This window comes from Pagrus major, chromosome 6, assembly GCF_040436345.1.
Source record: "Pagrus major chromosome 6, Pma_NU_1.0".
In the NCBI taxonomy this organism is placed as follows: domain Eukaryota; kingdom Metazoa; phylum Chordata; class Actinopteri; order Spariformes; family Sparidae; genus Pagrus; species Pagrus major.
Window position 1 is genome coordinate 24476774 of NC_133220.1, and position 25420 is coordinate 24502193.

The 25420-nt window shown below is 42.3% G+C and overlaps 1 protein-coding gene across 1 annotated transcript; it reads right to left on the reverse strand.

The window, feature by feature from the left end:
- Nucleotides 1-533: 533 nt before the first annotated feature.
- Nucleotides 534-11049, reverse strand: LOC140998235 (tensin-2-like). The gene is made up of 22 exons (XM_073468445.1): nucleotides 10885-11049; nucleotides 10526-10576; nucleotides 10237-10359; nucleotides 10078-10142; nucleotides 9005-9088; nucleotides 8760-8872; nucleotides 8591-8651; nucleotides 8274-8349; nucleotides 7670-7799; nucleotides 6958-7023; nucleotides 6728-6844; nucleotides 5234-6637; nucleotides 4968-5112; nucleotides 4011-4864; nucleotides 3201-3332; nucleotides 2575-2667; nucleotides 2301-2378; nucleotides 2039-2116; nucleotides 1669-1837; nucleotides 1399-1467; nucleotides 1032-1061; nucleotides 534-857 (listed from the first exon to the last, which is right to left on the reverse strand). The coding sequence occupies exons 1-22, from the start codon at nucleotides 11044-11046 to the stop codon at nucleotides 713-715; spliced, it is 4245 nt and encodes a 1414-aa protein (XP_073324546.1). The 5' UTR covers nucleotides 11047-11049; the 3' UTR covers nucleotides 534-712.
- Nucleotides 11050-25420: the final 14371 nt, after the last annotated feature.

Here is a 25420-nt window from a genome sequence, read left to right on the forward strand (position 1 = left end):
TTTGTGTAGTATACTTTAATAGTATATTGGTGATGGGAAAAAAATAATAATACTTACTAATTTGTATGTAACCACTGATTTAAAATGAAGCAAAAGACGTTTCCTCCTTAGATAAATCAAAATCACATCAAATCACTTTCTTTCATTTAAGAACTTCCTCTCATTGCAAAGGACCAATTGCACGCATGTCACTTTACACATTAAAACATGACTCTGACATTCTTCTTTATTGCTGAAGACCTTAAACGATTTCCTTTAGCGTTAACTTGTTCATGTACATCAACTTTAATACAAATAACAGTGTGGTTAATGGATTGTCTCTCACGCAGCTTGTGAAGTTTTTGCACACTATGTGAACTTTAGTAACAACAAACAAACAAACAAAATCCCACAAAACTCGTATTTCAATCTCATTTGGCAAAGGTTACCAAAGTTAGGTCAGTCTTTGGCTTATTGAACTATTCCCCTCTAACTGTTTGCTCTGTAAACTGACATATAAACAACACTTTGCCCTAAAGAGCACTGATCTGCCAGAACTGGATTCTGTTATAAAACCAGTCATACAGCCGAGCACAGTGGTGCCACCTGTACAAATGCAAGCAAAAATGTAGATACACACACACACACTTCATAAAAAAAACAAAAAAACGTGTCAAAATCATATTAACTTCTCCCCCAGATCCCCAACAGTCCACAGTTTTGTCCTGCTGTCTCATCTGTTTAGCTGTGGTCCCAGCATGACTTTGTTGATAAAGTTGACAATAGCCACAGCCGGCTGCTCGGGGTCCATCTCTGCAAACAGGTGACACACGTTCTCTGTAGCGCTGCCCGTCCGCCTCGCCACAAAGCCAAACATCCTGCAGCAAAAAGGACACATGAGAGGTCAAAAGGTGCAAGAGCAAATATTTGACACCAAAACAAACTCAAGAAGTCAGAGCAACAATGTGATTAATTGCCATGCTGGGTAGCACATTGTTCCGGTTGATAATATCACTCGCAAAAGAAGTACACACAGTGACACAAGCACTTACTTGCTTGACGTGCTATCAGAATTAGTCCACCTGAAGCACGGGCACACATATAGAGACACAGAGACAAAACGTAGGAAAACATGAATAACAAAGACATGGAGACTGTTTTATACAGACAAGGCACTCACTAGCATCTACCTTCATCTCTCAGAGAAAAAAGCAGGCACATAAATCACAGACAGCTTATATTTATAAAATATAAGTCAATACAGAAAGTATTTTTACAGCAGCAGCAGGAAGCACAGAGATATTACTGCCTTTGCTAAAGATAATTGGCAGTAACACGTAAAAGAATCACATATATAAAAGTAGTTTTTCATTAAAATCATACAGCCAGCGTGTGTTTCGATATGTCTCAGTGACCCACCTCTGGTCTTGGGGGTCAAGACTGCTGAAAGTCACACTGCTGATGGGGTAGTGTCTCCTGAAAAATAGCCTGTAAATACCAACGACATTATGAGTCATTTGGCTTTAAGAATACGATCTGGAAAGTTTTCTATCAAACTGGTGCTCATACTGTGTCATGCATAAGAAATTTAACACAGTAACAAATACCACTTTATATAAGATTAGCAGTCATTTCCATTCCTATTAAATGTTCCTAAAAAGAGGGAGGTTTGTTGTGGCAAAGATTAACCTTCTTTTGCTGTCAGTTAGAGTGATGCCCTGAGAGGACACTTTGAAGTGGACCACCGTTGCCGCTGGACGTGGACTCAGAGCCAAAGTACACTTGGTTGCCTTGGAAACAGCCTCGGGCCCCGTCAACGACTCAGTTTCCACCGAGTTCAGGTAGAGCACGTTGCAAGCTTGTTTACCAGAGAGATGAGAAATTATGGATTGATATAAACATATGTTCTTCAGGCTCAGTGGTATGAAAATATGAGGCTTGAGCAGCCTCTGCTGGTCAAAAGTAAGAACTTTACAATATTGCGCCGCATGTGATATATCCTCTATGGAAGTTCATATAACAAGAGAATCTGCAAAAACATAAGAAGCTCATGTACTACCTGCTCCCTGTTTGAGGAGGTCGGCCGCTGTGCTCGTGTTTGTAGCACTCTGCATCTCCTGAAGCTCCCCAACCAGGTCTGAAACATCATAGTCTTCAGTTACATAACAGTACTGTCTAAATTATTGAGGACCCAGTCTGTAACTGCTGAAATAACCTTTGAAGTATTTATTTAATCTCTTGTAATGAATACATTGTATTTGAAAAGGAGCATGTTTAATTTAGGAATAAAAATCATGACACCTAAATGACACTGATCTGACCTTTTTCTGGGATGCGAAGGGCACATGGCAGAGAGATGGGAGTGATTGAGTGCTGGTACACCAGAGCAGATAAACTTCCTGAGATAAAAAGAGAAAATAGGTAAAACAGATTATGATTATGTACACATAAGAAGGCATTAAAAGAAAGAAAATAGGGGACTGGGAAGAAACAATAAACCCACTTTGTTGAGGTTTACAGAGTGAAGTGATCAGTTTCAGTACAAATTAAATACGTGAAACATATTGTGGCAGTTGTGTCTCACACATAACTGACCGAAGTAGGACTCATTCTGACAGCCCTTGATCTTCACTCCCCGTGGCCCCGTCTCGATGAGGAAGTGTCTCACCAGCTGTTCCAGAGGATCCCCTGGGAGAGAAGAGAGGAGGGTGAAAAGGGAGGAGGGGGAGAGGATCAAAAAAAAGGCAGACTGTCTTGCTACAGAGCACGTTTTATAAGGATGCATGAACAAATACAAAAAAACATGAGATTGTGATGACTATACAAAACCATAATGTCACTTTTTGATCACGACCATGCCTCATTTGTGTTTTTCCATTTCATGCACAAACAGACAAGACAAGAAACAAGAAACACTCCTACTTATTATTCTGTTTGGTACCTGTGCCTTAGGTTTTGTAACAGTATTTCAGCATCAACACTTTCAGTGATTGGTGTCAACTAAAACATACACATGGATGTTAATGATTTATCATGAATCAATTAACCGATTAAAAATGTATTAACCAACAATCAGAGATTGAAAAAAAAACATTAAAAATACTTACAAATTACAAAGTACTTGCTTATCAAATATATCAAAATTAAATACATGGAATTCATTCACCTTGCTTTTCCAATGTTTAAAAAGGCCTATTGATAACAGTATTCATAATGGATACCTTTGCTACCAATGACATTGGCATTAGGAGGAGGCGTGGCCACCTTGAGGGCCAGGCCGTAGGCCCCCTGGAAGGAGTTGCTGTCTCTGATGAGGAAAGTTCCTGGTCCCTTGTCCTTCAAAACAGCTATGGCTGCAGTGGAGAAGACACATTAGAGAACAGCAATCACAGTAGATTGGTTATACGTCTAAGGACAGCCGGCTGTTTCTGCTATGATATATTAAAGGTATACTATGCAGGATCTGTTGGTTGCGGTTTGTAAACACACCAGTTAGGGATTCTGGAGGATTGTCAATTGTCTCATTTCTAGGTCATCTAATAAGGATGTTTTGGTGAGCCACCAACAGAACCCCACAATTTCTCCAGACAGCAAAATTTAAAGAAAACTAGAATGACACTAAGTAGAGCGCATACCTCCAAAATGGCCCAACAGTCCCCTTTAATTCAATCAAGCCTTATCCAATATCAAACTCGTAACCTGTATCACTCTAAATTTTAAACCACCCATAATATAACCATAACCATAATTTAAGATTACTTGATCTATGATCTGCATCAGATTGTACACACTCCAGCCACCTAAGTACAGCTGTATTCTTCCATCAAGATCCATGTATCATTCCCTGAGCAATTAACGAAAATGTCAGAAAACGTCTATACATTGGTTTTTAGGAAATTCCTGCATGTTATACCCATAGATTTCACTATACTGTAACCCTTAATCATTAATGGTCAAAGAAGATTGGATTGTTTGGCAATGATGAATACAAACACTAGATATCCATCACCGTCCTTCATTATAACCCTTACCTTGGTCTCTGGAGATGCCTGGCTTGTACCAGTACTTGGAGCTGTCCTGGACGAACTTGGCATTGACCCTGATGTCTGTCTCCTCCCTACCGCTGTGTTGTGAAGAACCCCATCTCTGCTCTCCAGCAGAAGAGGAAAAAGTAACATGGTGTGTTGGGGAGGGAGCTGAAGAGACCCGGAGTAGAGAGTTGTGTCCATTCAGGGATCCAGGTGTGTTTGAAAGTCGTTTCTTCTCAGGGAGTGGAGGCTGGAAGGCGGGGATGGTGACTGCAGTGTACCCAGTGTATGGTACATGAGGGACATTTAGTAATGGGTAGTAATAGGACGCTAAGGGGAAGGTTGGTGTGTGATATCCGTCGGGCACAGGTGATGGTGGCTTTGTGTCGGCTGAGCTGTCTCTCTCCGGAGTCAGTCTTTGTCCCATTGCTGATGTGGATCGCTGGGGAGAAGACTGGATGTCCGGGGAGCCAATAGGAGAATTTGGTGAAGTGGTGGTAGGGCTCGAACTGAGACTGACAGATGGGTTCACGGATGCACTCCTGCTGCTGTCAGATGGAGTATCGCTAGGGAGGGCAGAGCCGTTCAGTTGCACTTGGACTGGAGTGATGATGACAGTAGCGTAGCTTGAAGTCTGTAATTGGTTAGAGACATCTGCACTTCCTGCAATCTTGGCTGCCCCAAGCTTACCACCATGGCTCAAACTCTCACTTGATGGTTGTGTGGAGTTTATGGATATGTTTGAACCTTGGGTTTGAGTTTCTCTTGGTACAGGTGTGATAGTTTTGCCACTATTTGTGTTGGACCCAGGATGTGTGGAGGATTCTTGGCTTTGAGAAGGGCTATCAGCAGTGACACTAAGGAAAATTGTGGAAAGAATAAGATAATTGGATACTAATCTGGGTAAATGTAATTTTATTTTCAGGATAAGCAGTTGTCGAAAAGTAACGTTTCACCCACCTGTCTTCTGTATGTGTGGGACTGCTGCTACCAATGATTGTGTAGTCATGATCAGAGTCCAGTCCAGGGGTGCTTGACTGGCCATTAGAGTCCGATTTACCCTCTGAACCCTGGGATATGTCATCCGCTGCATCAGCCTTTTCTACTTCGAGAAGTGAGATGCAAAAAGGTGAGATGAACGTATCACAAAGAAATTGGAACAAATAAATAACACATAAAGTAACAAACATGTTATTTCAATGTAAACCACTGTATCTATCATTCACCTTTGAGATGCTCAGTAACCTGCTGGTCCCTAGATCCAGAGGGGGTCTCGGGCAACCTGCCTCTCCCAGGAGAAGGGCTACTAGCAGGCAGAGGCGAGGCAGATTCAGAGTGGTACCCTGAGGCGTAGCCCCGGCTCTCATGGCTCTCAGCTGGGGATGACTGATAAGGAGAGCAGGGACAGGAATGGCGGGGCTGTGGAGGGGTGTGGTACCCACTGCTGGCTCCATCTCGCACATCCATCAGAGACGGGGGGCTGGGGTAGCCCTGGTGAGGTCCGATAGCATATCTTGGAAGCTCTGGGTTTGGACCCTGATCCAAACTGGAGTGGCAGACGCGAAATGCCGGCATGACTGGTTTGCACTGCCACATTTCCGCCTCTCTCGCCACCTCCCATGGGTTTTCAGTTTCCCACAGTGGAGACACCTCTCTTGTCCGTTGTACTCCTGCTCCTTGGGACCAGTGTGGGTTTTCGGATTGGTCGGGTAGCAATGGGTGGAATGTCCTAACTGAGGCTGATTGGTGCTCACGCCTACTGGAGCAGTCCCGACAGGGGCAGCCAGAGGATGGTGTTGGAGAGCCAAAGAACATTTCTCTGTAAGGGCTAGAGGGCAGTGACTGGTGGGAGAGATGAGAGGCTGGACTGTGGCTGGAATAATGGAAGAGGTGACAATCTTCCCCAGTGCAGAGTCTGTTTGAGGCTGGGAGGGTGTGGCTGTGTGGGTGGCTGCGTTCAGGGGACGAATAAGGGTAGCAAGGCCTGAGGAGACAGGGCAGTGGCGGGGGTGGAGGTGGACGTTCCCATGGTAACTCTGGCAAAGGATGGGCACTATGTCGATGACAGAGTTCCATATGAGTTGAATGAGGCGGCGGGGACACAGATTTGGTTGGTAAAGCCGGCAGAGTTTGACTTTTTGGATGTTTTTTGATGCTGCTGCAACAGCCAAGACAATGGCCGTTAGAAAGGCAGGGCTCTCGTTCCCTTTCCCATCCACCATCGCCACACTTTGAACCTACTCGACCACAACACGAATGCTGTCGCCTCAAACCCCCAGGACTCGATGGGTCCCCGTCATCTAAAATCGCAGTCTCTCTGTCCCTTTCTTTCCCTCTTGTTTTCTCCTTTGCTCCATCTTCCCCATCTCTTCTCCTCGATGGAGACTCAGTGTTTTCTCTTTCGGGGCGGTTTATGGACAGAGAGGTGTCTTCCAGTTGATCAGAGGGGACTGAGCAGCGGCTAGAGTCAGAGAGAGGCTGGGGCTGGCTGGGAGTTTGAGGCTTGACTGTTGGGCTGCTAGTGAGGCAACCATTGGGTGATGCTGCTGAAGCTGTCGATCCCGGCCCACGACGTTTCCTCACTTGGGCGTACAGGCTGCCGTCCAGAGGGCCCCTCGTGTGAGAGATATCTGTAGAAACAAGAAGGGGGGGTTATTTGATAATAACGTATATTAACGTAAAACTTACTTTTTACACCGGCATGTGTGTACATTTCTTACTTTCCATGCTGTCTTGGTGGTGCAGGTTGAAGTTCTCGTAAGAATCCCACCTGACCACAGGGTCTGAGGTGTTGTAGTCTACTTTGATGGAGGCGTCATTCTTGCGGTATTCTCGCCCTTGAAAAGCAGACATTTTGATATGGAGCATATGAAAGTGTAAAAAGGGAGATAGTGTGTGCACAGAACACATCAAAAGATACAGCGACAGACAAACAGTTGATAATATTCACCTTTCATTTTCTCTGGTCCATTGGAGAAGATAAACTCGACTGTCGCATCTGGAGGAAACCTGTCATCTACAGAAAGACAAGCACAAAGGCAATGACTAAAATATCCAGACTGTCTCCAAAACAACAGAGGGATTGTGATAAAAACAGTCAGAAGAAAGTGCGATCTGTGAAGTGGAAACACCAAAGTTAATAAATAAAGATACTTGCCTTTAGTCTTCATAAGAGAATCAGAGCAGAACACTTGAGAGAAATGTGTCTGAAATACATTTTCTTCTTACTTGCGTACATGAGTGTGAATAATATTATTTATACATTGTATGCATGCATCGGCATGTAGTACTTAGAGCAACTGTCATGAAACTGCTGCTTAGTGAGCCATGTGCAAGCATTTCTGTTGTATCTAAACTGACACTGTCATTTAACATTTGTCTCAAAATACCCACACACATCACAAGGGTCTGGAAAATAAGTGGCTTTTGAATTATACACCATATAAACCATTTCAAGGACGCAACAGAAATATACAGCAGGAAGTTCCATTTGTTCTTTTATATGTTAACAATTTATTACAATTTTAGTACAGTCCAAACATCCTCCCAGCAGTGACGTACCACTATGATTTTCCTCATGCATGTCTAGCAAAAATATCCTTCACTTGCTACTTACTATTCTGTGCATTTCCTAAGACACCATCGAGCCTCTGTTTTTATACCTGTGCATGCCAGGTCCAGCTCAGTCTTGCCAAACCACAGCTGGGCCCCGTGAACCGTGCAGGTGTGGAACTGGACTCTGAACACCACCTCCCTCTCTGCTGCTCGACTCCGCCGATGGTAGCACTTTACCTGCAGAGAGTGATGCATTAGAACAAGCATTTCACTTGCAATGCCTCAAAGTGTTGACATTTTTAGTAGACAAGAATGACAAAATAATAAATCAAAATTTCATCTGTTTTGTCATACTGCTCTGTTTATGTCTTCAGTGCGTGTTGCTGCTGTGACAACTGATTACCCTCTGAGATAAATGAAGCACCTACATGTCTTTCTTTGTCGCTAAGGGCTCAAAGAGACATGCAAGACAGCACAAGAAAATAATTAAGCGTGTGTGTTCATAGTCTTCAGAGGATTTGTTGTTTAAATGGTTTAAAAATAACAGCATTTTTTAAAGCAAAGTTACCGAAGCGTATCAAAATCAGGAAGCAGTTTCAAACCAACTGAGGTATTGTAGTTATTACAGTATTGTACTGAGTATCTAAGGGATTCAAATCAAAGTAAGCTTTACGATTAGTGACACACAGTTCAATATAAGCTATTACTCACCATTATGTCCCCCTTTAATAAAAGTGCTGGTTCCATAGTCACACACAGCTTCCTTGCCCTGGAGCTCTGGGGGTCACTGGACACACACACACACGCACAATAAAAAAACAGTCACACCAGCTCAAAACATACATAAAACCAGTCAAAACATGTCTTAGTTGGGTAAAACACTGTTAAACAACTTTAACTTCAACATAAGCACAGACCAGCCTACACCTAAACACAGACGGAGGCCTGTATAGACAAAATCTGTCAGCTGGACAGGGAAAGGAAAGGCACACAAAGTGGTACAACTTGATAACTAGCCATGTACTTACTAGACGCCCGAAGTGTAGACCAGCTGGAGAGACTGGTAGATTTTAAGGAAAGGGTAGAAACCTATAGAGTTAAGGAGAAAAGCAGTAAAGGATGGCCAATTATATACCAACAAAGGCTTCATTGTTTTTCTGCAAGCTGTTATACAAGATACATTGGTGTAAAACTGACCTCCTCCTGCCTGGAAGTGTGGTAGTGATGGAATGAGGACCTGGTGGAGGAACAGAGGGCTGCTGTTCATTTTGATGGTACCGGACAGCAAACCACCAAAGTAGTAGATGTACCTAAAGAAGAGAGGTGAGGAAATAATGTGATGAGAGCAGGGGGAAACAGAGGAAATGACAGCAGCAACAGTGCAAGACGTGATATATGGATGACAGAGGAGTAAATGCAAAGATAAAACGAGTGTGTCAGACCTGTTCTGAGAGGGCTGTATGGAAGAGGAGACTTTGTCTTCACAGAACTTTCTCATTGCGAGTGTTGTGAGCGCCTGGTCCGCTCTGTGGACACAACCAGCAGGGTGTTAATAAATGCTTTGGTACAGATCCGTGCAAACAAAAGGTAGGAAGATATAGTCTAGTCTGGTTGGGGTGAACAGGTGTATGCTTGGAGTAGATCTAGAGTTGAAACGATTAGATAACTAATTAGTAAGTCGATTGACCGAAAATGAATCGTCATCAAATTTGATAATTATAAAAAGCCAAGAACGGCTGTGTTTGGAATGATTTCTTAATGCAGCTATCTCGAGATCACAAGTTAATTGCGTCATTATTCTGAGAAAATGAGCTTTGTTATCTTGTGATACTGAGATAACTGGTTATCACATGAAAACAAAAGGTTCTTTCCCAGAGATCAGGAGTGCCATGCCAGCATGCATTGATTGATTTATGCTGAATTTGTCAGATCAAGGAATACCTCTTATTGATCAAACCCTCAGCCTTAACTTCAATCTTACTTTTCTATTTACACATTTTATTATATCATTCAAAACCCCACTATTTTGGGTAGATCCCTTTCGCAGGGGGAAACATTCTTACAAAGGGGCATAGTGGATAGTAAACTTAATGTCTTTGGGGTTTAGACTATTGTGAGATGTCATGCTGGACTCTGGGAAATCTAATTGCATTTTTAACATTTTTTTGGCATAACCGTGACCAAATGATTAATTGAAAATATAATCTGTTGATCATTCTATAGTAAAAGAATATCATTAGTTGCAGTCCTACAGTAATCACATTGATCAAACGCTCACTGAAGGTCATCAAAGACGGTTAAGGTATTGATGACAACCAAGTATATCTATGAATAAAGACATTTTTGAGTAGTTGTAAGGTTGATTTGATTTCAGCTCAAAAGAAATGTTCCACCTGTAGGAATCCAATCTTTCTGGATTGAAATGTAGCCTTGTTGGCAAGTGTAAATTAAACAGGAATAATTGATCTTTATGCTGGTATATTGAGTGCTTAGTTAGGTTAATAAGGCAGATTACCCAGCTGATATCTTGCTGTAGTGCATGTAGGCTGCAACGATGACTCCCGTCTTCCCTTTGTTTCCCTGTCAGAACACAAATCAAAGTGTCAATACGTTTTCCAACTGTTTCACATTTTTCACAGCAAAGCCAGCAGATGTGGATTTAGGATGCACTGACCTTACAGTGGAGAACCACGACATTTTGGGGGTCAGAAGTCAGCCAGGTCTCCATGGCTTTACAAATAGCACAGATCCTGTCCAGGGGAGGGGCGTGGAGGTCAGGCCAGCCGTAGTCCTGCACCTGAACCGTAGAGGAGGAAAGATGATTCAAATTCAGGCTTTCAAACAAGTCAAACCTTTTCATCTTGAAAATGCAAAGTGATCATGTTTGTAGTGTATATCTCAGATGTATCTCTGTAACCAAAGCAGTGTGTGATCTGACATCTTTTTAAGATGTAAATTTGTACCTTTGGGTTGAGTCTGGTGATGTCATGTCTCTTCTCTGATAGATTTAGGAGCTGGAAAAGACAGAGACGCATAAGAAGATGTCATAAATCTATTTTTACAACAGCTGAGTGAAAAATACATCAAAAAAGTTTTGCGTTTAAAGGGAGCAGGATATGGTAGCTAATAGTCCTTATCAGTTACAGATAAGGACTTAAAGAAATAACCTTTCTGGAGAGTTACACAAATATGCAAATACAAGCTAATAAAAAGTTTTAATAGCAGCCATGACCTCAACTTGACTGCACAATTATTTTTTCCTTTTAGGAGACAAATTACAAAAGATGTGTATATTCCTTCTGTTTTGAGTTTCATGACTGACCAAGAACTTGTCTTGATGCTTGGATTTCAGCATGGAGGCCACTTCCTGTAGGTTTCTGCGGTACCGCTGCTCCTCCAGGTCGGGCAGAAAGAAGACAGAGATGATCCTCTCCGTGATGTAGGTGAGGTCAAAGTCATAGTGGCACTCCATCACATGCTCCATCACTTGTTCCACAATTTTACTACCCCTGGATAAGGAGACAGTTCATTGATTTAGTGCAGCCAAAACAGCCATCATGAGATTAAGACAGTCAGAGTTAAGTTCCTTAATGTTTATTTTACTGAACTTGGGGATCTACTTAACATATCAAATATCATTTTCTGTTGATTGATGTGTGATTCAGCCTCTTTGGTACCTTGGTATGGAGCCTCTCTTCTTCTGTGATGTAGATTTAGTGGAGCCGTGCTGAGGAACAATCAGAAAAGAGTAACTCTACTGCAATGATTACACAATATAAAACCAAACAAGTACATGAAAACACTTACCAGGTCTGGTGTTGAGGTACAGGTGGGAGTCACCTGAAAGAAAATGAGCACATGGTTGATTTTTGCAGCAGTCACGTAACCATAATGCGCGCACACACATACACATAAGGAATGAACCACCACATGCCAAGTCATGTGTTTGGTTTAACGCTTTTGGTCCTGCTCCAGCAGTGCAGATGAAGGGATGGAAGGATGAGGGGGATGAGGAAGGAGGGATGAAGGGCTGATGGAGAGGATAGTAAGATTCATTCTCACTTTCCCTCTGTCATCTGCAGCAGCTGGTTTGAAGAAGAGGCTGTCAGCAGAGATCATGCTGTTCCACATGATGGGTTGACACACACACACACACACACACACACACACACACACACACACACACACACACACACACACACACACACACACACATAAAGACAAACTGTCAAGCATCTGCATGTACGACTACAGAAATGTAAAGAACCTGAGGTCATTCTTCTTTCTTTCTGTTGTTTGTGTTTGTGCTGACCAGGCAGTTGAATAAGCAGAAGCGCTCAGTAATGATAAGAGACACTCAGTAAAAATGATTGATTGTGGGGTATTTTTACCTCGTAAAAGAAGGAGGAGGAAAGAGAGACGGATAAAGTTTACTGGAGGAAGACTCGACATGTGGCGTGCAGTCCTTACGCTGCTAGTGAGCCAATAGTAACTTTCCAAAACCACAAACACACACGTATACACAGAGACAGAGAAAGAGTGATGCTGAGGTCATTCAGACAGGCTACAGCAACTCCAATACGAAAAGACTCAAACAGGCTTATTTTCTGTTTATTATGAGGATAAGTGACAAGCTAGTAGAAACATACTTGTCAGAGTCATTTGATGGTCTCATTATAATGCAAATCACATGATTATAAACAGCAAAGTGAAAAATATCACTGCTCTCTGTAGTAGCTAACGTTTGCTGAGAAATGGAGTCTGCTAACATTAAGGACCTGCTTCCAACACAACACACAAGTTCCACAGAGCCCCTTTAAGGCTCCGTAACAAACAGAAAATGAGGAAAAACAAGCTAAGAAATAGACTCAGACATTCAGTATTGCAGTACAACTGTGGGCTCCAACCGTGACAGGTGACACCCTGTCAACTTTTGACCTATGAACTATCCCATAAGATTGATTGACAGCTGAGCTGCCCTCTGTGGCTGAGTGCCAGCCAGTGCTGACAGGTGTCAGCCAACAGGTTAACAAGTCAAATGGCTGACAATCACAATGATCTACAACTGAAACAACCTCAGGAAAACCAACAGCGACATTGCGGAAATACACACAAGAAGTTTCAAATTGACAGAACAAGCCAACTTGATTGATTACTATGTTTTTCATTTCCATTTCTTTTAGATTGATGTCATATCTTAGGTTTGACAAAAATAAATGCATCTCATGCTCACTACAATTGTTTGTCAAGCGAGTTTTGGTCCCAACTCTAGAGAAATTTAATTTTACGGATGTTTGATCTGCAGTCCCTGACAGTTGAGGTTGATTTGTTTTTGTATTTGTTCATTAGATGCAGAATAGCGGGGTGTTTCGTAGGCATATCATGTCATCATGTTGCCAACAGCAACACAACACTGAAATGACAGCGAAACTGAGGCTGATAAATTAATTTTTACCTTTGTGAGGGGCTGTTGAATTATAATCTCCATGCAGGGACATTAATAAAATACTGTAGATACATGATATTAATGATTTGGTTGACTTACAGTAACACAAACTGGCAGCTGATTACTTTCTAGAGAAATAAACAGAACTTACACCTGGAACATTACATCTGATTTTTTAATTTTTTCTTTAAAAATAGATCAAAAAGATTTGTCAGGAGTAACCCAAATTATTATGATGATGTCTTGCCACACAGAGACTCTGTGATACACAAAATGGAGATGGCATTTAAGAGTGTGATGGGGAAAGGAGGAGGAGGAAACATAAACAGACATGTGATCCCAGGATGGAATGAGTAAAAGGAGGAGTGACAGGGGCATGCTGTAATTGGTTCCTGCATGGCAGAGAAGATTCAATAAAATATGCTGAACTGATCAGATGATTTCATTACCTGCTTACTGTCATGCAGGTATCATAGTCAACATACTAACACAACTATGTTTGTTTTTTAGTTACTGTTTGACTGTAAAATCCACATCTTGACTTCTTTGCCTCAGTCGATCAGTGTCTTTCACATGACACCGCAGACCCTGGAACTGGAACTGGGACGTACAATTGGAATGTTCCAGTATGTAAATATATGAGGACAGGTCACAAACATGTTAAAAACCTACAGTAGGAAATGAAAGAACAGGGACATTCAGCCATAGGGGAGAACTCCTCTCTTAATAGGTTTAATAATGGTGGTTAAGTGGATAAAGTGGTCGGCTTCAGGAAGGAACAGTAGGAGACAGACACAACACACGCATGTGTACCCATGCGTAAACACAAACACACACACATGCACACAAATGAAGACAGGGGTTGAACCTGGAGGCAGGGAGCACGGACACGCAGCATAAAGGCAGAGGAGGAAGACACCAGAGTCAACAGGAAGCAATTTGCAACAGGATGTCAGCACTGGTCGACTTAGGTTCACACATGCACATACAAACACACACGCATGCACATGTCTTTGGTAGCTCTGCCAGCCTCAAGGTCTTCATTAATGCATGTGGACTGTATGCTGGAGCCACTGGGAATGGAGCCATCTGGTTCAGTTTGTCCTCTTCATCAGCTAGCATTTACTGAGGTGCCAATGACAGCTCTGGAGCCTGCCCTCAGGCACTGACTTGGCTGGTGTGTTTGGATCAGTTTGCCTTGTTCATCGAGTACCACAACCTCACTCTTGTATCAAACAAAATTGACAGACGCTTCCTAGTTTCAGCTCAAATGTAAGAATGTGCTGCTTCTCTCGTTGGGTCTGGCTTTTTGTGGAATACGCTTATTTACTTTCTTGCCTAAAGTTAGATGAGATGATAGCAAAGTCTCAAAGTCAAAACCAGGTGAAAATGTGACAAAGGTTGCTTATAGTGACGAACCTACAGTGAATTATCCCTAAAATCTGAAGCTACTAGTCTGAACTATAGTTTTGGTTCACTCACTGCTCTCATATGTCATTTTAGGCAGGTAGCTGTTTTTAGTAAAAAAAACAAACAACCGACAGTACACTACCTGCTCAGCACCACATGACAGAAAGACAAAGTTAGCAACCGTGAAAATAGAGAAACTTTAGCATTTAGCAGCTAGAAAGCCAGATATGCCTCTGGAACTGGTAGAGAACAAAAGCGGAGCTAAAAGAGAGGGAATAGGTGATTGGACTTAAACTCATCATATGTCCTCCAAAATAAGTCAAATAAATAATTATGTTGCTCTGTTCCTGCCACATGTGTAAAAAAGCAAGTGTTTGCTAAAAAGTTTTTCATATCAATTTAAAAAGTGATTATATGTCATTTTTGTGTTATAGTTTGTTTCTACTGCCCCCAAGTGGCCAAAAAATGGTTTAAACAAGGTTTAAAACTCACTCATTAACATGTTATTACTTTTAAAGGTGCTGGTGGGCAGATTACCAGGCTAGCTAGCTGCTCCCCCTGTTTCCAGTGTTTATGCTAAGCTAAGCTAGCTGGCTGCAAAGCTCAGACAGATATATGATGGTAGGCTTTTAATCTTCTCATCATTTCTACGCTCATCAAGAAAGCATCTAAACCAACAGTCAATTACAGAGAAAAACAGTGAATATTCAGATAAGACAAGCTGAAACTAGCTTAAAAGGCAAACTGAACAACTAAGCAGACCAGTCATCTAGGTGTTATTATGGATCTTCGTTGGTAGCATTCTCTACGCTTGACTCAAAACTGTTGTCTCATGGCGTAGCATGGTTGTCTGTTTTTCTTGCTGTTCTGATACGATTGTTTCTGAGCTGTAGTTTCCCCGGTAAACATACTGACCTCTTCGGCCTCCTTCCCGGTCTGCTGCTACAAGGGCCTCGAAAATCTCTGTAAGATTTATTCTGTTTTTTTTGGCGGGAAGTAGGAACCTGTTAGTTGAACTCCACCCCTCTTCCTTTTCTCTTTAAAAAACTCTCGATGTATTTTGCACAGAAAACAAGGACCACGAAGCTGTCGAGGCTTTCATCATACAAAAAGGATAGGTGCAGGCCAATCAGAGGTGAAGTAGTGGGTCTAGTGGGATCCATAATAACATGTCATCTAGTCATCAAACAGCCAGTCAGTCACTTAGGGTGGGGTAGATTGCCAGCAACCAGTTGGCTTCACATAGTACACAGACTGGAAACCAGGAAACAGCTAGCTTGACTTTGCTTGAGTTTAAATAATCCTCCTTCCACCACCTCTTCAACTCAACACATTATAGTTTTTAAGGGTGCCAGTTGATTGTTGATTATTACCTCCAGGCAAAGACAGGCTCACACTTTCATCCTGTTTCCAGTGACTACTATTGATGAGACTTTATCTTGGGCTCTAGGACATTGTGCATTTTTCTACTGCTTTCTAACATTTGCATCCTTTCTAATCAACTAAAATTGACTGAGATTAATCAGCATTAATCTACATTAAACCTGAGTTTAGCATCTTCCTTAAGAGAGCTGGGATCTTCTGGCTGCTAATCTGCCCCAAAACAGAGTGGAGTTGTCACTGCCACATCTTGATTCATCACTCCTCTTCCAGGGAGAGGAAATCCAACACAGAGATCTGCCAGAGCAGCTGAGTCAGTTATGGGAAGCGGGAGATAAATGTGAGTGTTTGAGACACGGGCGCTGTGTGCCATCCAGGGGGAACGAGTTTGATTCTGACAGTCAACTCAGAGCTGACATCACACTCTGGAGAGGGAGAAGTGAGTAAGCTTTCCCATTTGTAACTGGAAAAGCAAAATAACCACGAAGGCTTATTCCAAGTTCCACGGTCTCAGGAAAAGACGCTGAAAGCTAAATAAAACTCTGAGGCTCTTTTTTTTTTTTTTTTGTGTTAGCATTTCACTCAGGGTGCCAGAGGACAAATTTAGGAGTGGCTGTGATTTAGGAGGCTTTGCATGAAAGTATTGCAACCGTCCTCTTTCTTCTCTCATTATCGCTTCGCTTTTTCTTCCGTTTTCTCTCATCTTTGATCCCTCATTTCTCTCACAGTCTGCCACTCCCCTCTGCTCACCCCTCTTCTGCTACCTCACTCTGCCACTCTCTACTTTCAGTGCCAGGGGACAGGATAACCACAATCATCCCTGCTGTGAGATACAAGTATGCACTCCCCCTGAGTAAACAACATCAGATGACAAAGGACAATGCGATAAGCATCACTCATAGCCAGGGCAAGTCATGTTACTGGCCTGGAGTAGAAGGGAACAAGAGGAAGCAGGAATGAAGGCTTGACGCAAAAAAAAGGAAAACTGTCCAGGGAGTGTAGATATAGACAGAGCTTAGAGGAGGGAAAAAAGGCATCAGGAAGACAGGAAGGATGAAAGAGGAGAGCGATCACTGGATTGGAGAGAGATGTCAACAGCTGAACATGCTGACCACTGACACAGAGGAGAGAGATTTCACTGAGCTATTTTGATAGAGCTCCTTATTTTAGATCATACCTCCCTCAGAACACTTAAAGGCTCATTTGGTCCATTTGTTTATCAGTCAGCTCACAAATCCACTTGCCTCTCTGGCAGCGGCGGTGACATTTTCAAGAGATCTGGCGATAGATCTGTACCATAACTCTATCATATGACTGCGTCGTGGCACGATGCATTTATGTGTGGTCTTTGGGACTTTGGCAGCATCCGATAACAGCAAAGAAGCACATAAATATATCACGAGCTACTGTCTATAGATCTATATCTAACACAAGACTATCAAAAGAAATGTGTTGTAAGTTTTGCCTCAAAGCTCATATTGTTGTAATCCTGCAAAAAGAAAAAGAAAAAAAAGCTGTATAATTCCTTGAATATTTAACAAGGCTTATAGTGCACCTATCGCTTCACAGGCTCTCAGGAAATGAAAAGCATGTGTAAATATAAACACTGTGCATGCATCCCTGTGTGTGCGTATAATACTTTATTATTGATAAGAAGAGTGAAGCAGTAAAATTAAATTAACCATGATATTTATTTTTTTTGTGCACAGTGCATCATGCTGGTGATGGTGATGGTTATAAATAGCAACAACAATGTGACATCAGCACGTCACCATCTTAATCAAATTAAACAGATGTTCATCTGACAGGATTTTCCATCCAACGTGCACTTCAGCCGTCTTCCTGCTGAGCTCTCTATCGACTTAACTGTTTCTACCTTCCCACTGTTGTGCGGTGACACGTCCAGCTACCACAGGACAGCGTGTCCTCCCGGTGTCCCGCGGTGAGACACAAGCAACAGGAACGGTTGAAAAACACTTGTTGCCATGTTGCTTGAGACAGAGCTCGATCCATAAATAAGCCAATATAAGCATGGGTGTCAGCATATATATCAGCTGATAGGTAAGAAACTGCACTACAGTAATGCCATTTTTTTGGGTGTTTAATAAACTCTAGCACAATTACATATTCAGAAGTCGTATTTGTCAAGATTGTTTGTTTTACATGTGCAGTGGTGGATGCAGGATGTTAGAGGAGCAGGGGGGAATAAATTTTAAAGGGAACCAGTCATATGCGGTGGGGCACCAGCGCACAGAAAGTGGTGATTAGAGGGCACTTCACCACATTTTGTCCACTGGAAGGGCACCCTAGAGGGCACTTTATCATGTTTTATCTACCACAGGGACATCGAAGACAAAAGAGCATTTTTTTTTTCGAACACCCGCCGAGTCCACCAGTGATCATGTGTCTATGTAAATGAAAAAAATTACTCTTACAGGCAACTTTGTCACTCCCCAGCTCCAGTACCGCTAATTAGAACTAATGCTAAACAGTACAATATACAACACCTGCTTAATACACAAGCACATAGTCCATATAGCATCATAATGGCTATATCGATCCATAAGTCAGCCAGCAGAACAGCCGGTGTGTATGAGCAGAGAGCAAACCATCTGTATTTCACTACTAACATTAGGATCAATCATATGATGTTAGGACAGCTGACTGGGTCTGGGATACTCTGTCAGGTGCCCCATGTTGTCTTCACATACTGTACGTACATACAGTGGACATGTGTGTGCACAGTGTTGAAGTAGATAGATACAGCGGACAGGTAGCTACGGTGGGAGATTGCATTTTTAAAGCAGTAAAAGCATTTAAATCTTGATTTAAAGTAAGAAATGTGCATACAGATCAATGCACATGCACACACATAAGCAGTCAAGCAGACAGATACATGCCGACAAACAAACATCTAATCTACCCCCAAAACAGTCAGGCTCGACTGCGAGTTTCACAAAATCTGACATTTACAGGCATTTGTAGTAGCATATAGAGGGGTTGTACACTTTCCATAACCTGCACATAGAGTGAAAGCCATCTCATTAAAAAGTAAATCTTATGATTACTCTCTCTGCTATTAAAAATTAAAATCTGTGTATTTTTTTGTAGGTCACAGCAGGAGACTCAGCTTCATTTTCTGCACTTGCCTTAATCACAGTAAATGAAATCCTCTTTCTGGGCAGAGCAGGAGCTCTCTGGCTGCAGCCCTAATGGAATAATATGCACAATCACATGCTGCATTATCAGAGCAAACACTGCGAAGAGGCTTTAAGGTTTTTCAGATTGCTACTCAAGAGAAAAGAAAGATGCACAAAGTACGTGAAAAGTCAAAAACTGATGTGCCGAGTCTGCACGAGTAAACAAATCTTTGCTCAGTAAATACAGCGAGGAGCGTGTTTTTACCTCTCAACAAGCAGCTTCAGTCTTTCCCTCCGCCTCCGCTCAGTCCTGTCAGTAGACTGGGATACACTACCTCCCTCTCTCTCTCCCTCTCTGCTCATGCTCTCTCTCACCAACTCCCTCCCTCCCTCCCTCTCTCACCATAACACACAGACACACACTCCCACTGTGCCAGCAGCACATGCAGCACAGCCTTTTTCCCCCCTCGTCATACGCACAGAGACAGTAAAGCAAGCACTCTCCCCTGCACGTGCACTCACGCACACATCAATACGCCACATGCAGACAGTGTGCGGCCCCGCAAAGTCACAGGGTGCTGACCTCTCTGGTGGCCCGAGGCTGGGTGAGAGCGATGACGAGAGGCAGCAGCACAAAGAGCCGCAGAGTTAGATGGAAATACAGTTGATGAGACGGACAAATGATGCACAAAGGATCCAAGAAAACACTTCCACGGTGACACAACAGAGAGATGGTGGGAGAAGAACTCACTGCAATTATAAAACACCAGGAAAATAAATCTAAGAGAGATTAAAGGTAAAAAAAAAAGATGATGACAGTGAGATGCAAGAGAAAGTACGAATAGATTGATGTATGAGAAGCACACAGATACGTTCAGTAAGAGCATAGCGTGACATGAAGCAGACAGCAATTTGGAGCCTTGACCCAATGTTCCCCTTTATTTATGAATACCCCCAAATGGGACTGATTACACGCACACACACAGTCTGTCTCCCCAGCTGCCTCTCACTTATTTGTGTCCCCCACACAGAAGATCACTCACTGGCAGGCATCTACGGCACTCTTGTTATTTTCTATATTTACCCTCAGACTTCTCCTATCCAGATTGATCATCGTCCCGTGTGACGATGTCCTCTCTCGTCCACGGCGCCTAGCTTCTCCTGCAGCCACCGAGAGTTGTTTTTGGCTATCGCCGTGGTGACCAGGGGGACGAGTATGACAAAAATAATAATCCTCTTTTAATGCATGCTGCTAAGGCACAACAGCTGGTAGTGCCCAGTGGTACACCATTACGCTGTTTGTGAGGAGGGGGAGGAGGAGGAGGAAGAGGAGGGGGCAGGAGGGTGACCCCTCCTTGTTATAAATCCCACAGGATTTGAGCTGACCTGAAGATCTCAGACAGAGAGGCGATCGGTTCCTCCGTGTGACAGTTTCTGTGTTTCTTCTGTTGGACAGTGAGGCTCTGCACAGTTACAACAGGGTCACGAGCTCGCTCTGTGGTGTGTGATACTGAGCTGCTGTAAAGCAGGGTCACATGAGAGCAGAGGCAGCTACCGCCAATGGGTTTGACATAAGCTGTGGAGAGAGAGAGAGTGCTTCTTTCTCTTGTCTACCTCCATGAATATGACCCTGTATGATTGTTTAAATGCAGTGCAAATAGTGACAAGTAGGTGTCTCTTTGATTTTGAGCAGCACCTCAGATTTATCACTGATGCAATGCATGAAAATGTTTTGCAATTGACCTCCATTGTAGCAGCAAAGTCTGTTGTTGTTGGTATCTTTAAGTTAATCTTATATGCTTAGACTGCCTTTTACATTGTGACGTACAATATATTAGGTGTGGACAGCATTGATGGAGTGTCAAAGGTTAAAGGGGTGGTTCACCCCAAATCACAAAACACATTTTTCCTCTTACCAGTAGTGCTATTTATCCATCTAGATTGTTTTGGTTTTAGCTGTCAAGTTCTGGAGAGATTTCTGCCTTCTCTCAAATATAATGGGGCTAGATGGCACTTGGCTCGTGGTGCTCAAAGCACCATAAAAAAAAACCAAACAAACAAACATTGGTCACAAAATGTGAGCAGTTACTGAGGTGCGAGTGAGGAATGAATCAGGAACAACTTGATAGTTAATAAATCGTTAACGAGTAGTTCTTGAATACCTGTGATTCAAGGTCTCTTTTTGTGTACCTTCAAGTAAAGTGAAACATAATACTGAGTAGTTACTCAGTATTAGTATTTAAGTAATTAGTATTTAAGGAGTCTATTGGGTAACTACTCAGTATTATGTTTCACTTTACTTGAAGGTACACAAAAACAATAACTAATGATTCAGTAATTAGTAATTAATGAGTCATCACTAGTTCAGACCAATTGGCGGGTGGTTTATGAACTAATCATTACTTAATGATTCATTAATGTATTATCTCCAAGTCTATTCTCCAGTTACTCATCATTATCTACTATATAGTCCTTGAATCACAGTTATTCAAGAATGAACAATTCATTACCTATCAAGTAAATCCCAGAAATCATGAGCCAGTTACTCCACAGAGCTCGTTGTGTGCAGTTTCACGTTTCAATAGCACTACAAGTAAAAATAAATAAAGATGTGTTCTTGATTTTGGGGTGAACTGTCCCTTTAAAGCATTAAAAGCTCTGACAGTATTGCTGCAAATACATAGCGATCATTTGACAGAGAAGTGAAATATAAAGGAAGACAATTTTAGAGATGCCCCCAGTATAAAATCCTAAAACAAGTGAAAATAATCTTCAGCAAGCTGCCATCTCCCTAAACTCCTCCGAGACAGCTCACAGCTCACTACTGCCCCCGTATGATCAGCTTCAGAGCAAATCCTCACATACAATAAGCATCAGAATATGGTGTAAAATATGCTTTTCTAATAAGCACAAATGCTTCATATCAAGCTGTATTAGAAAGTCACTACGAACCAACACTGAGAAATTCCCGGGTGCTTGAGGACACCCAGGAGCTCCTGCTATGTTACCACATGACTGAATCACTCATGGCAACCTGGCTGTTTGCGGTTCACAGGGGGAGGCCTTCTTTAACCAGACATCTAGGTCAGTGCACATGGCTTACACCACTTAAGACATGGGAACCTCTGACACAGGAGCACAGTTTGCTCAGAGGCAGGAGGAAGGTAAAGCGTGTAATCTGTGATGACTTTAGTGAGGGCTTACCTTTGCTTCACATGTCTTGTGAACTGCAACCTTGCATTCTGCAAACAGTGAGGGGAGAACAGAGGTAAGGCGCATGATTTACTCTGACAGGCAGCTTTGACAGACAGAGAGAGGGCAGTGAGGGTGAGCTCATCTCTGTCAGGTGTCGGTGTGTATACACAGCGCTGGTCAGTTGTGTCTCTGGGTCTGCTGCCTGACCTGAATGAGACGTGGACTCACCCTTGCAGAAAGCCCCGGGGTTGTCGATGTTCTCCTTGCACACATCGCACACACGTTTCCTCTTGAAGCTCTTCTCCGTGAAGGTGTGACTTCCTACTCTGGCAAGCTGCGCACACAGAGGATAGTCAAATCAGATCATTCTCACAACAAATAAACAAACTCAGTCAAAGGAAGTCATTCATAAAATCATGCAGCAACTGTGTAACTGAACCCTCATGATAATATGTACTTCATACAGAGTATGAAGGCACTTTACTGTACGTCAGCTTTGTTTCTTCTGAGGCACTGGATGGTCACTGTCTCCTGTGTGGCTGCTGTCACTACAGATGTGCGCTGCTTCAGTGGTACAGCAGCAGGAGCACTGATGCCCAACCTGCTGTACATTCAGCTTCCGCCACAAAAAATACCTGTCACATCATGCTGCGTTTTAAGGCATCCTGTTGTCTCGTCTTTTAACTTGCCCTCATTCTGTCTCAGTCTGTTGGGCAGCGAAGATGATGAAAAATAAGCAGCTTTCTGCGCCGCCACTCCCCTCTAATGTGCTGCATGGTCACAGGTAAGCTAAATGTAATTGAATAGATAGACTTGGTGGTGTCCTTTATGATGACAATAACCAGACTGAAGTATCTCACAATTAGATGGATTGCCATGAAATCTCGTACGGACACTCATGCTCTCCAGATGAAGAATCCATTTCCTCCTCAAACTTTAATCTGTGCAATACTTTGGTCTATGACTAAATTCTTGCTAAACTAGTAGCGTTCCATAGCCTTAGGTGTAATTTCTCTTTTTATCTCTTGCTAATTGACAAATGTCACTCTAAAATAAGACAGTGAACAGGTAGAACAGGCTACTCAGGGAGGCCAGGCTGCGTCCACTTTGTTATAAAAGTGAGGTTGATACAGAAGTTTTTATTATATTGAGAGAAATATAAGGATTTGAGAGGGTTTTGTCTGAAAAATAAATAATATATGTCCTGAGGGTTTCCAGCTCCATGATCCTCAGAAATTGCCTCATGTGGGGAGAAAAATCAGTGTCCAATAATAGCTGCAAAATATGTTGACGATTGTCATAAACTAAGAGAAATAAGCTCTGCACTAAATCTTTATAAGTGTGTGTGTTTACGGTGTATTCGCTATCTATTTCAGGGGTGCCTAAACATTTTCCCTTGGAGGGCCAAAAAGGTTAAAGGTGCATTATGTAAGAATTGCCAACATGTCGAATTCATACTCCAAACAAATAGGGGGCAGCATATCACCAGTGTTACCACTAACTGCTGCTAAATATAGCTACTGTTAGCTATAAACTCAGTAAACCATGCAGCTAGTGGTTCCATTAGCTGACTCCGCCCAGACTGGTAGCTTGGAGCACTGGTGGATTGTTGGTGTTGTTTACTATCGATCGATCACCTCTTAGGGTACAAACTGGCTGGGGGCTAGCTGTTCAGCATGCTAACTTCAATAGATATGTCTGCAAAACGATAGCTGTAACAAACAAGAGCTGTTATTTCTTCACATTCTGTTGATAATTACAAATCATTTTTGAACATTTTAAACTAAAAATTTTACATATTGCGCCTTTTGGTATTGTACTGTAAAACAGTTTTGCTGGCGGGCCAAATCAAATGGACTGCCCGCTGATCTATTTAGTTTTTCTTGTGTAAAACATAATTATACAGTAATATGTCATTTGAAAATTGTATTTAATGCAACTTGAACATTGCCAATAAAGCTTATTTGATGTTAAACATTATATCTTATAAATATCTGCATGTTAGCATTAGCTTATCATATAACTGCTAACATGTTGACAGGCTAGAGTTAGCATTTAGCTAGACACATCTTTTTTCTATATAGAAAAAGTGAACATTCAAAAATGCAAAATGAACCAGGTTTTCAAACAAAACTAAGCGCTGTGGCTGTCTATTTAAAATTTAGTCTCTCTTTACGTCTGGTTGAAGTAGCTGGTGTCTGTCCTCTTTGATGACAGGCATACTATAAGTTTTCTTTCAACACTGCAAGGTGGCACCACATTGAACCATTATGGCAGCTGTGCAAACACACGAGACATGAGCTTCTGTGTGCAAAGCAAAGAAAGAGATGGCGGTAAATCGGATACAAACACGACCCACTGTAACTGTTCTCTGTCTCCCTCAAAATGTGAAACTCAGATCCCTACTGATATGATAGCAATGGCTGAAAGGTTTGAATACCTTAAATGAACTGAGTGATAGAGAATAAAGCTCTAACCCTGCAGAAAAACCCAAAACATGCATCTTCTTGCACGCACACACACACACACAATCACAGAGACTGTGTTTGTACTAAAGGAAAATAAATGTAGTGCCCTGAGTCATAATCCACGGATCTTTCTTTTTATAAACCAATACTCAACTTCCCAGTGAGGAGAAATAGGACAATGTTTATATAAAGTTATGGTAATGCTCTCCCTAAGCAATGCCTTCTGACAGCATGTGAAGCACATTAAACCATTAAATCTTTCCTTGAGCAGAGAACAAGGAGGGGGCTGAAATCATCAGGAGGGGTGTTTGTGTGTGTGTGTGTGTGTGTGTGTGTGTGTGTGTGTGTGTGTGTGTGTGTGCGTGCCTTTGCGTGTGTGTGTGTGTATGAGGCAATGGAGGAAATGGAGGACCAGAAAAACTGCATACCTGCACACAGTGATGTTTCTTTTCCTGTTAAATGGCTCGATGCATTTCTCTGCTCTTGAAAAAACATTTCTCAACTCTGGCATTTTATACTTTTTCCGATGCCTGGGTTTTTCCAAACAGGAGGGACATTGAACTTAACCGTGGAAGGTGAAGGTGTTTGAACGCCGGCTTGGACTCACAGCTCTCACAAACACTTATTTATTGACTGTCCGACACCAGAGTCCCACTTCTCCCACCGTCTTGAGTTGTGAGCGGAAGCAAACTCATTCTATTAAGTGCAATGTATTATAAAACAGCCAAGTGTGCGCAGCATAAATCCTTCATGACTAGAAATGTATAATTAATGTTTTATGTAGCCTAGCTCCACCTTGAGTTCTGCGTGGTTACATAA

Coding starts and splice junctions, on each gene's coding strand:
- LOC140998235 (XM_073468445.1), bottom strand. CDS start 11,046: ATGGAGCATGTGATGGAGTGCCACTATGACTTTGACCTCACCTACATC. Junction 10,360..10,525: donor TCACCAGACTCAACCCAAAG/GTACAAATTTAC, acceptor TCTACGGTTCAG/GTGCAGGACTACGGCTGGCC. Junction 8,350..8,590: donor GTCTACACTTCGGGCGTCTA/GTAAGTACATGG, acceptor GTGTGTGTCCAG/TGACCCCCAGAGCTCCAGGG.